Below are 13,327 nucleotides of genomic sequence, written 5' to 3'. Positions count from 1 at the left end.
ATATTGTGAAAATGGCCATACTGCCCAAGGTTATTTTTAGATTCAATGCCATCCCCATCAAGCTACCAATGAGTTTCTTCACAGAATTGGAAAAAACTGCTTTAAAGTTCATATGGAACCAAAAAAGAGCCCACATTTCCAAGACAATCCTAAGTCAAAAGAACAAAGCTGGAGGCATCACGCTACCTGACTTCAAACTATACTACAAGGCTACAGTAACCAAAACAGCATGGTACTGGTACCAAAACAGAGATATAGACCAATGGAACAGAACAGAGTCCTCAGAAATAATACCACACATCTACAGCCATCTGATCTTTGACAAACCTGAGAGAAACAAGAAATGGGGAAAGGATTCCCTATTTAATAAATGGTGCTGGGAAAATTGGCTAGCTGTAAGTAGAAAGCTGAAACTGGATCCTTTCCTTACTCCTTATACGAAAATTAATTCAAGATGGATTAGAGACTTAAATGTTAGACCTAATACCATAAAAACCCTAGAAGAAAATCTAGGTAATACATTCAGGACATAGGCATGGGCAAGGACTTCATGTCTAAAACACCAAAAGCAATGGCAGCAAAAGCCAAAATTGACAAATGGGATCTAATTAAACTAAAGAGCTTCTGCACAGCAAAAGAAACTACCATCAGAGTGAACAGGCAACCTACAGAATGGGAGAACATTTTTGCAATCTACTCATCTGACAAAGGGCTAATATCCAGAATCTACAAAGAACTCAAACAAATATACAAGAAAAAAACAAACAACCCCATCAAAAAGTGGGCAAAGGATATGAACAGACACTTCTCAAAAGAAGACATTCATACAGCCAACAGACACATGAAAAAATGCTCATCATCACTGGCCATCACAGAAATGCAAATCAAAACCACAATGAGATACCATCTCACACCAGTTAGAATGGCAATCATTAAAAAGTCAGGAAACAACAGGTGCTGGAGAGGATGTGGAGAAATAGGAACACTTTTACACTGTTGGTGGGATTGTAAACTAGTTCAACCATTAAGGAAAACAGTATGGCGATTCCTCAAGCATCTAGAACTAGAAGTACCATATGACCCAGCCATCCCACTACTGGGTATATACCCAAAGGATTACAAATCATGCTGCTATAAAGACACATGCACACGTATGTTTATTGTGGCACTATTCACAATAGCAAAGACTTGGAATCAACCCAAATGTCCATCTGTGACAGACTGGATTAAGAAAATGTGGCACATATACACCATGGAATACTATGCAGCCATAAAAAAGGATGAGTTGGAGCTCTTTGTAGGGACATGGATGCAGCTGGAAACCATCATTCTCAGCAAACTATCGCAAAAACAGAAAACCAAACACCGCATGTTCTCACTCATAGGTGGGAACTGAACAATGAGATCACTTGGACTCGGGAAGGGGAACATCACACACTGGGGCCTATCAAGGGGAGGGGGGAGGGGGGAGGGATCGCATTGGGAGTTATACCTGATGTAAATGACGAGTTGATGGGTGCTGACGAGTTGATGGGTGCAGCACACCAACATGGCATAGGTATACATATGTAACAAACCTGCACATTATGCACATGTACCCTAGAACTTAAAGTATAATAAAATAAAATAAAATGTCCATGTTACCCAATGTAATCTACAGATACAATGCATTGCCTATCAAACTCCCAGTAACTGATTATTATAGAAATAGAAAAAACAGTTCTAAAATGCATATGAAACCAAAGAGAATCTGGAATGTTCAGAATAATATCGACAGAGAACAAAGCTGAAGGCACCACAGTTCCTGATTTCAAAACATTTTGTAAGCTACAGAAATTAAAACAGTATGGTACTGGTGTAAAGATATGCCAGGGTAAAGACACCTTGGTGTGAAGACAGACATACACACCAATGGAACACCTAGAAAAACACTCACACATATACAGTCAATTGATCTTTGGCAAAGGTTCCAAGAATACACAGTGGGGAAAGGTGCTGGGAAAACTGGATATCCACATGTGAAAGAATAAAATTGCTATCAAAATTTCACCACATATGAAAATTAACTCAAAATGGATTATAGACTTAAATGTAAGACCTGAAACTATAAAACTCCAACTGGAAAATACAGGGGCAAAGCTTCCTAATATTGATTTGGCAATGATTTCTTATCTGTAACACCAAAAGCACAAGCAACAAAGGCAAAAATAGACAAGTAGGACACTATCAAAGTAAAGAGTCTGCACAGCAAAGGAAACAACAAAAATGAGTGAACTTTGAGGCCATTATGCTGAGCAAAATAAGTCAGAAATAAGGACAAGTACTACGTGATTCCACGTATATGAGGTATCTAGACTAGTCAAGTACACAGAAGCAGACAGTAGAATGGAGGCTGCCTGAGGTTGGTGGGGAGAGAGAAATCGTGCTTGCCATTCAAGGAGTCTAGTTTCAGTTACACAAGATGGTAAATTGTAGAGACCTACTGCACAGCACTGCTAGTATAGTTAACAATGCTGTATAGAACACTTCAAATTTGGTTGAGATGGTGGATCTCATGCTAAATTGTCTTACCACAATAAAAAATGAAAATAAAAAGAGGAAGGGAAATAACAAAGAGGGAATTAGAGAGGAGATTAGCTCTAAGATCCTTCTCAGCTCAGTCTAGGTCTAAATTTGAAATATTTTCTTAATTCTGCAAATGCAGAATTGGTTCCACCAACCTTGGTTCTGTGGTATAGGGATTAGGTTCCCAATTCTTTTGTAGAGATGTTTAATATCACATAGTTTTCCTCCTCTTTAGGTAAAGTGCAGATTGAAGAAATAAAATGACAATACTGCAAATACTGTTTAAAAACCAATTATTAAACATTTGAGTGTCTGCTGTGTGCTAAGCACTGTAAAAAAGGAGGACTTCATACAACTTAATTAGGAAAAGAAAGCATTATTATATAAAATGATTCTACCATAATAAAACAACAATACATATAAAATATTTTTAAAACCCAGTTCCACATATGTATTATTTACAGAATTGGGGGAGGTTCTCTTAGTTCTTAAAATATCTTACAACTATAATCAGTAGAAACTCAGAGGCAAATTAATAATTTGGTAAATTCTTGAGACTCTGGCCCCTTGGGATTTCTATCCTTGGTTATACCTACCAATTTGCTTAATGCATAGTAGGTATTCAATAAATATTTATTGAATGAATGAATTAAAATTGAGGAGATATACAAACTTTAGAAGGGCTACTGAACAAGCCACATAAGGATTATTTTTTTAATAAACAGAAAAAGACAGCTAAGAGTTACAGATTCCTGATATGGCAAGTAAAGGTTATGGACAACAAACACATTTCCAATCATCTTTTATTCCAACAAATTGGCTTATGGGATAAAACAGGTCATAAATTGGTCTTAAACATTCAGTCATTGGCCTTAGAGCATTTGCCTCCTGAAAGGATATCAGATCTTGGAACAATACACCCCCGCCTAAGATATATGACCTGAAATATTAGAAGTCCTGGTAATACATTTAGACTAGGCTTCCACCCAAAAAGTAAAAGGAAGGCAACTGCAAACTCTTAAGCATCTGTTCCAAAATGTGCAATCTCCTTTAATGAAACAAAAAGACCATCTCATACAAATGACATGAGTAGTCATACCCACTCTGAACTTGTATATCTTTCTTTTAAACAAAAATTCAAACATTTCCAAGGAAAACAAGGGTGATAACGTATAACACCAGATGAAGAATAACAGATAAAGCCTGCTTTGGGGCTCACTTGAGCTGAAAGTTCTAAAACCTCTTAAAACAAGTCCTGTGAACCTTAATTGATGTTATGATAGAGATGAGATGTCTTTGAAAGAAAAAAACAAACATTTGTTTTAGAAGCAAAATCTTACCATTGAAAATTTTCTTTTGGTATATATTATTATACGGTATGGAAATAAGATGCTAACTAAAGCCTATATTAGTGTATCAATATTTTCATGGCAGAATATCTGTGTTTGCAATTAAAAATCAGAGAAGTCAGCTTACTTTCTCTTAGCACAATTATTATGAAATGAGACTTGTAGAATGATCTTTCCTATTCCTGTGGACTAAGACTCCTTGGGGCTATTTATTTTAATTTTTCTGTGTTTATGTTGACACCATTCTGGCAGCCACATGCCTTTGGAATAATACTATAATCTTACTTGTTTTAGGCACCCCTCATGTGACTTTTATTTCTTGCTCATCTAATAATCGTATTTACCTCAAAAACTTTTAAATTCAATTTTAAGATTTAACTCAAAATATATTAACGTTTTAACAATTCTGCCATCCTTCGTAAGATCAGTTTTTGCTATTTGGATAGATATGAAACAGTCAAACCCATCATTGAATCAGTTAAGATTTAGCATAATATTTGTATTCTGACTGTATTAATTAATTATGCTCTTAATGCAATATTGATGTAATATTAATCTATACTATTAGCTAGATAAATTTGGCATTTCAGAAAGTATAAAAAGTCTCAGAAGACCTTTAAATCTTCTTTAGTCACCAGTGCAAAGGTTCACATCACACCTAAGAGCTGCCAGCTATCTGACTCGCTGCCATCTCAAATGAGCTGCAGTTTCCTCCTTTGAGCCTGGTCTTGGCATTGACTTAATACAATGAGACAGACAATGTTACACACCAGATTGAGTGTCTTATGCATTTGGAACTTCTTATGAGCAAAGCTAAATTAGCTGGCTGAAGACAAACCTAGAGCTCTGAAAGATAGATCTTTAGTATCCAGTATTTTTTAAAAAGCTAGACAAATGAGTTCACTATAAGTATTATTTCAGAGTATTTAGTAGGAGGGTTGAGGAGCTGGAGAGAGGAACAGCTTCTCAAGGTAGCTAGTACTTCATTTGAAGTAAAATAAATGTCCATCATCAAGCACCAGCAGGTATAGTCTCTTTTCTAATTGATGAAAAATAAAAACAGATATTATATTCTACTTAGTGATACTAGATTAGTAAAAGTTACATTATAAGAGTTACTCAATGAAACCTCATATAATCTTACAAGCATTAGTAAAGGTGGGAGACAATGTTCATACACTGTCTTTCTTTGTTGTGCAAACCAGTGTTGCAGATAAAGGCAATGATCAGTGTTCCAATATCATAAACCTGGAAAATCAAGCACTGCCTACTTTCTGCAAGCCTCAGAGAAAGGGTAGGGGAGAAACCAAGGAAAGAATTCTGCTCAGTATGTTCCTGGGTCAGAACCTTTTCTCCAGTATCAAGTACTGCTTGTTGAGAATGAAGGCATTTATATTTAACATGTGCCTATGTTTTCATTCTGCTTTGTCTCCATTGAATTTTTTTCTATAACCTTCAAAAGATCACTCAGAGAGGATGTTCTGTACTCAGAGGGTAAACCAAGTCTCCTCACAAGCTCCTAATCCATCAGGGAAAAAAATTAACTCCAGAAATTGAGTAGCTGTCATTTACTCCATAAAATCTGAGTAATCTAGCTTCCTTTACAGTTCTGTCATATTGGGAAGAGAATAATCATTAGCTGATAGACTTGAAAAAATAATCAGACCTGAGAATGATCTAAGAGGTCATATTACCAGAGTTGGAAAATTGGCCTGGCAGGTTAATTTACCTGGTAGATGGGATTTATTTGGATTCAATATGAATGCTACTACCTCAATTCCAGTTACCTACTAGGCCTCTAAGGATATATACATTCATAACCTCTGATCTTTCCCTATTGGGAAGGTATATAAGGTGACTGAACTGAATTTAGATGCATAAATTTGGAGTGGAGAAATGAGACAGAACCCAGTAAGTTCATTATCCCATTAAAAATGAGTAAGAAAGCCATAGAAGACTATTCATGGTAGACTGAAGAATAGTCCCAATTTTTCACTCTCTCTCTAACTCATGCTTCCACATGTAACATTTTGGATCTCCCATTCTGACTCTGGACTTGGTGGGTGGCTTAGTTTGCCTGATAAGATACTAGCAAATACGGTACAGAAGCTGGAAACAGGCTTTGCACTGGGAATAGCTCTCTCTTACACCTCTGCTGTTACTATGAGAACTTGCCTAGGCTAGCCTGCCAGAGGATAAGGAACTTGTGGAGCAGAATTGGGTTTCCCATGTTGGCTCAGATGAAGCCAGTCTAGATCAGCCAACATCCAGCCAACACTAGATATGTGATGAAGACCATCCAAGTCCATCAGAGCCACCTAGCCAAGTAATAATTCTGTATCTGATATTCTAGTGAGGATTAGTGGTTGTTATGTAGCATTACTGTGGCACTGAATAATTGCTACACCAATTAGAGTTTCCATTAGAGTAAGGAACTAAGGAGAGTATACTAATAAATTCTTGCTGGTACTAGAATAGATAGAATCAGTTGTTTTAGGAAAAAAACTTGAAAACTTTAAAAATCAAACTGATTTGAAGTCTTGAGGCTGAGCACATATCTCAGAACATATTTATTTCTAAATTATAAGAGTCAAAATACATTCTAAATTCAGCCTAAGGACTGATTTAGGGCCATACTTAAGCAATGACTTAATTACAGTTATGTATGAATGAGAAAAATGTTAGAATGTATTTCATTCATATTATATTTTATTTTTATAAGTATGCTTATTTAATATTTCTTATTGCTTAAAGTTATCTATTTTAATGAAAATTAAAATTTTTATACATGACTGCAACTGAAAAGTTTAATCAATGCTAGGTATCTCCATGAACTTTGATAGCTGAAACCTAGCTTTTTGAAACATGAGGCTGTAACTCAGGAATTTCTGTTAATAGTGAAAGATCTTGATTGCAAATAAAAATTATCAAGAAAACAAACAGCTTCTTAGGTGCTTGACAAGTTAAAAGATAATGAAGACAACTATGCTTCCATCCAAGATCCTGAGCAGATGCATTCAAACTATATAGGGAGGAGAATATAAATCATCTAAAATGAAATCATCCAAACTGTCTGATTCCCTTCAGATACCAAAGGGGACTTGCTCCACACTTTCATTACACATAAAAAAGGAGAAAACACAGGGCTAAAATCCTATTAATAAAACTTGTGAAGTGATACAGAATAGCAGAAAGAGAAAGCCAGGGACACACAAACATATGAGAATCTCTGATTCCAAACATAATAATCCCATGGTAAAGAAAACGGATTTTTTTTTTTTTTTTTTGAGACAGAGTTTCACTCTTGACACCCAGGCTGGAGTGCGGTGATGCGATCTTGGCTCACTGCAACCTCCGCCTCTGGGGTTCAAGCGACTCTTCTGCCTCAGCCTCCCCAGTAGCTGGAATTACAAGCATCCGCCACCACGCCCAGCTATTTTTTGTATTTTTAGTAGAGACAGGGTTTCTCCATATTGGCCAGGTTTATCTTGAACTCTTGACCTCAGGTAATCCACCTGCCTTGGCCTCCCAAAGTACTGGGATTACAGGCGTGAGCCACTGTGCCTGGCCAAACTGAATTTTGATTGAGGACCAGTGACACTTAGGATAAGGTCTCCCCTGGGTAAGTGGGTCTGACCAGTATCCACAAAGGGCCGCTGCCAGGTTAAGTTCTCTGCAACAGAAGCTTTCAGACTCTTTTGAAATGATACATATTTTCTGTCACAGCTCAGCACACACACAAACGCATGCGTGGGGTGGAGGGTTTGTATGTGTATATGCATGCCTTGTTTTGAAAAATGCAACATACACAAAGGTCTTGAATCAAAGCAGGAACTATCCAAATGGTTCAATAATAGCATATTCTGTTGTGCCTTCTAGAAAATAAGTGTATACTTGCCATAAAAGCTAAAGTATTGGGTTAGTGAATTGAAGGTAATAGCAAAAACTGCAATTACTTTTGCACCAACTTAATAGTTTAAAAGTCAGCATTATAACATCTATGAACATTCAATGGGTTACATACTTTTTTGGTATTATTATAAAGGTATTTACTTAGTCACTGTAGATCTTTAAATTGTCCTTGGAGATGCAGATTTTCTACAATCAACACACCCCCAAAGACAGTAACTCAGTCTTAGTTTTGCTCCTTTCAAAATCTGTAGCTGTAAGATTTAACTCATTAGGGCACAGAGGTAATATGATAATGTGGTCATATCATGAGCTGCTTGTCTCCAGAAAGCCCACTAGAATCTTAGACTGAACAGCTAAATCAACCTCTATGTTGTTTGTCTTACAAGGATCAGAATTAATACAGTTTAGCCTAACAATACAAATCCTATTGAAGAATGATGTCAAAATATATGACAGGGCATATATAAATAGTTATTTCACAATTAAAAATATATATTACATTTCTGTCCAGATTGTGCCAGAGTTTAATGATGATGACAAGTTTTTGACTTGCTAAAGAATTACTAGAATTTAACAGTATAGAACATACCCATGTGTATAATGTATCAGTCCATACTAAGCACTGGTTTTTAAGAAACTAATATTTCTTTATATTCTTGTTGGATTTGGAAATGCCTTCTATTTGGAGACATGTTTTCTTCTTCAATTTCCTAAAGAATGGGTAGTGTACCTCTGCCCCATTTTTTAAACTTCTTGTTCAGCCTTGTATGACATTACTGAATATATATGTTTTTAATACTTGAAAGTAAAATAGGGACATATCTTCTATATGTTTATAATTTCAGCATTTATATTCTACTTTTCTAATGCTTTAGAAGTAGAAGACAACTGATATCTTTTGTAGTTTCATAATAGAGCCCTAACACCTAGAGCTTTAACTTACTAGGTGGCAAAATTGTTTTTATTTTTAATTCCACATGGCATCAATATTTGATTAGTTGCTGAGTAACAGAATTTTGTGATTTTAATGTACTCCCTAAATTGCTTCTCAGTCTCTCACTCAGTAAAAGATCCTACCGCAATCTAACATACATATCACTGAGACAATATGAAAATTCCCCTTTGTTCCTTATTAGTTTTGTGAGACACATGTTTTGGCTCATCTCTAAAAAATATTCAAGGATGCTAATTTGAGAAAACTAGGTAACAGGAACATTCTAAATTTATACTTTTTGGCTTTACTGATGTATGAATATTACCAGTTACATTATCACCCTGTAGCAGCATATATTGCAGATTTAGGAAGTTTTGTATATTCGAGATTAAGAGAGCAAGTGAATAATAAGGAGCAAAAGTCTAGTCTTTCTTATCAGCTTAAGGTTCTTGCTGATTCGAAGCTGGCCTCAAAAATAGACAAACAAACTTGCTGGTAGATATAATCACATTGACCCATTTTTAGTGCACACCTCAATGCCACAGTGGCCAAATATCAGAACTGATCTGGTGTCTTGTTGGATATATCTCAGGTTATAACATTTCCAGTGAGACCTGCCTGGAGCCAAAATGGTCTTTTGTGATTCAATGAAGAACCATCTACTGGGCTTCTGATATCTGTTAGACCCTATGCAGGCCTTGGGGAGACAGAAAGGAATAAGGCTCAGATGCTGATTTCAAGAAATTCTCACTCTTATTAAAGTAAGTTGACATTTTTTCTGAACCTCTGTCTCACCACTTTCTGCTATTTGTTTATGAAATGTCTAGAATTCTTTTTCTGTTTCCTGTTTTATAATATAGTATGTACAGTAATTTTGATCAAACCTCCTACTTGCTATACATAACACTTTTCAGAGTCAAATAAAATCTTTCATTAAAAATATTACCATAGTACTTTATATTTTACAGTTTGGAGACAGATCTAGTCACAGACCACACAGCTCAAGGAGTTTTAAATTATTATTACTCTAAGTAAAAATTTCCATTCTAAGGCCTCAGGCCCTTTCCTTTTAGCTTAAATGTCATTAGCCACCCCCATGTCTACCTTATTCATCCCTCTCACTATTCCTGACCCAATTCCCACTGAAGCGTCTATTTTTCCGAACTTCCTTATATCCAAAATTCATCATTCATTGAACTGAATGACTTTAAGAAAATTCTGGCTATTAGGACATCTACAAAGATAAACCAATATATTACTCACTTGCAAAGTACTTGGTAATACTAAAAATCCAGCATAAACCCAATATGCTACTAACACCAATATTGTACAATATATTATAGAGCTAACAATTCCAGAACCATTCCTAACAATAAATTCTCTTTCCAGTCCTAACATGAAAACAGATAACATGTGCTTGGTAAAGATGATAAGTTCTCTATTGCTTATCATCTGATAAGAGTATATAAAGACCTGGCTGGAGATGGACATAAGTACACAAGTAAAAACACGTAAGAACACAAATTTAATTATTTGTACGTTCCTTTAATTATTTTCTTTTATCTGGATCTGTAAGCAACAAAATATTCTCCATTAAACCCAATCACGAAAGTACGCCTCAAACCTGCTACCTCTGGTTCTCACAAAGACCCCCAACAGGTGCAGGACTTACTTGCTGCTCAGGCAGCGTCTCAGAGAGTAGGAGGCCCCTCCCCCGCAGGTGCGTGAGCACTCACTCCATGGGCCCCAGGCATCCCATAGGCCGTCCCGGTCCTCCTCGGAGCGTGCGGTCCTGGAACTCTGTGAGAAACAAAAGAATGGTCAGCATCATATCCCCATGGAACCCTGAAACATGTGTCCTAAAATGTGACTGGCCTGTACGTGTGTACATGGTGGCCTTGCCAGGAATGAAAACGTGCAATCAGATTCTCGGATTCTTTTCCATTTCATACTGCCTATATGTTCAGGGAGAGGGATATTTAAATTTAAGGACCCTGGGCAATGACTGAAGTGGGCACGAGGTTGTACAAATGGAACAAATGGAAAAGGAAGCCAGAAACAGGAATTTAGGTTAGAAGACAATCAATTGCATTGAAGTCACAATTCTGCTCAGGGTTCATGAGTGTATTCTTCATCTCTTTGTGAAGGGAAAGAAGCTGCTCTCAGAAGTGTTTCTGTCCTGAGAAGCTTGGCATGCGCATACTAAACTGCTTCCCAAAATCTAACAATATTTTATACCATTGACAACTTTTTAATAAAGCAACTGCATTCCTAGTGTTCAGATTTGTTCATTGGAATAACTATACAAATAACTTTAGTAATGCAGGGATTGCCTCTTGACAAATAGACTTGCTGGTTATTTACAGGCTTTCTAGGAAAATTTCCACACACTGTAAGAATACTTGTGGCTATGTACAGGTCTCAATGCTGTGCTTCACATTCAAGAAAAAGATAAAATTTGTGCTATAGTTAAGAGAACAGGCTCTGGAGTTACAGATTATCTGAGTTTGGGTACAGATTCTATTTTTTATTATGAGTCCTTGAACAAGTAACTTGCCACCTTCCTATGTTCCAATTTCCCTTTTTACAAAGTGGGGATAACATTATAACCATGCTACTGCACACACACACACACACACACACACAAACACACACACGCACACACATATTATATAGGAAGATTAGCAAAATGAACTTAGCTCACCCAGAACTAGTGCCAGAGCAGAGCACTAATTTTTATTTTGTAGCAATGGGATCCTAAATCAGTTGCTATGGGGTTCGGTTGTTAAACTGACTACTCCTTTGAACTTTTAAAACCTGTACAAATTAAATCAGAAACTTGGCCTTACAATGTTACACAAATGGTTTTCCAACTGGTGCATGCTATACTTAGCTTCCTGAATCATTTGAAAGGGAGATGAGATAGCACAGTGATTAGGAGCAGGAACTGTGGATCTACTCAGCCTGGGATGCAATAGTGGCTTCAGAGCTTCCTAGCTCTATAAACTTGGGCACATACACAATCTCATATGCTTCTGTTTTCTTATCATAAAATGGAGATAATAAAGATATTACAACAATGAAGGAATCAATGGATCTTTGTGAGCAGTAAAAGAGTTGATATATAAAAAGCACATAAAGTGGAAATAACCCAAATGTCCATGAGTGGATGAATATGTAAACAAAATGTGATAAATACATACAATGGAATACTATTCAGCCTTAAAAAGGAAGAAAATTTAGATGCAGGTTCAACAGGAATGAAACTTAAAGACATGACACTAAGTGAAATAAGTCAGACACAAAAGAACAAATATTGCATGATTCCACTTACTGAGGTAGCTAGAATAGTCAAATTCATAGATATAGAAATGTCTGTGTCTGTGTCTAGAATGGGGGATGCTGGGAGAGAGGGGAATGGGGAGTTGTTTTATGGATACAGAGTTTCAGTTAGGGAAGATGAAAAAGTTCTGGAGATGGATGGTAGTGATGATTAGAAAACAATGTGAATGTATTTAATGTCACTGAACTATATACTTAAAAATAGTTAAAATGTTAAATTTTGTATTAGTACATTTCACTACCACAAAAACAAATATACACATACATTTTTAAAAGTACATAGGGCCTAAATAATAAGCACTACATTGTATAAGCATTTGTTGCTATTATTATTTAACATTATTTATTACTTATTATTAATAAGTATAAACATATATGGGCTCTGAAAGTTTACAGGAGGTACACTGGTAAGGCACCAGGCTTTTTGCTGTTGAGTTTAGTTGAGACACTGTACTTGTAAGGTATCATCTCCCTGAAATCCCTGACTTTCCCACAGTATGACCTTGCAGCCACTTGTCATATTGCATCTGCTTGGTGATGTAATCTGCCAGCAGTTTTATGTTCCTATAAAATGTGGCAAAGCCTGGGTAACGGAGCCACATTGGTAACCCCAAAATGTGTACTTTTGAAAGGAAGAATTTATTGAGCTCCAAAGCCTGGTTTTTAGGATTTTTAAAATCAATCCTTAATCACTGCAATATGAGGTGCTCTGTTTTCAGAACTCAAAACAGTGAGAGAGAAAAGACTCTTTGCCAATGATGCATACATACCCAAATTTCTTCTCCATGGCCCATTAAATTCATCCCTCAGATTTTTAAAAGTTAATTGTATATCTTCTAACTCTTTGTTTGCCGCATGTGAATAGAAGATAGGATTGCTGACTGCTGAGAGAGGTACAGGATTTTCCTGAAGCAGTTTCTATTTCTGTGACAAATACACATTTGTGCAATGCAATTTCTCTCATTTTACTCAAATTCAATATGACTTTGATGAAACCAGTATCACAAATGTTAAGATTAATACAGTAATTGAAATGAGTGATTACAAACTTTGATGCTATCCATTACTACAACTGCAAAAACAAAACAAAACCAAACAAAACAAAATCCACATGCAGCATTCACAGGCAAACTGCATTTTCATATGAGATAAGAACACTCCAATGTCAAATCTTGGGGAGTTTCCCTCTGGCTGTTCTCTGGGTAAGATATTTGGTAAATAATGT

The 13,327-nt window shown here is 36.2% G+C and overlaps 1 protein-coding gene across 1 annotated transcript in view; it reads right to left on the bottom strand.

Moving 5' to 3' along the window:
• ADAMTSL1 (ADAMTS like 1) overlaps positions 1-13,327 on the bottom strand; it is a 440,698-nt gene that overhangs the window by 398,778 nt on the left and 28,593 nt on the right. The window contains exon 2 of the mRNA XM_030920098.1: positions 10,433-10,560. Coding sequence (XP_030775958.1) covers positions 10,433-10,560 — 128 coding nt within the window. The remainder of the gene's footprint in view (positions 1-10,432; positions 10,561-13,327) is intronic.

This window comes from Rhinopithecus roxellana, chromosome 16 (assembly GCF_007565055.1).
Source record: "Rhinopithecus roxellana isolate Shanxi Qingling chromosome 16, ASM756505v1, whole genome shotgun sequence".
NCBI classification, from domain to species: domain Eukaryota; kingdom Metazoa; phylum Chordata; class Mammalia; order Primates; family Cercopithecidae; genus Rhinopithecus; species Rhinopithecus roxellana.
This window is presented reverse-complemented; position numbering and strand designations above follow the sequence as displayed.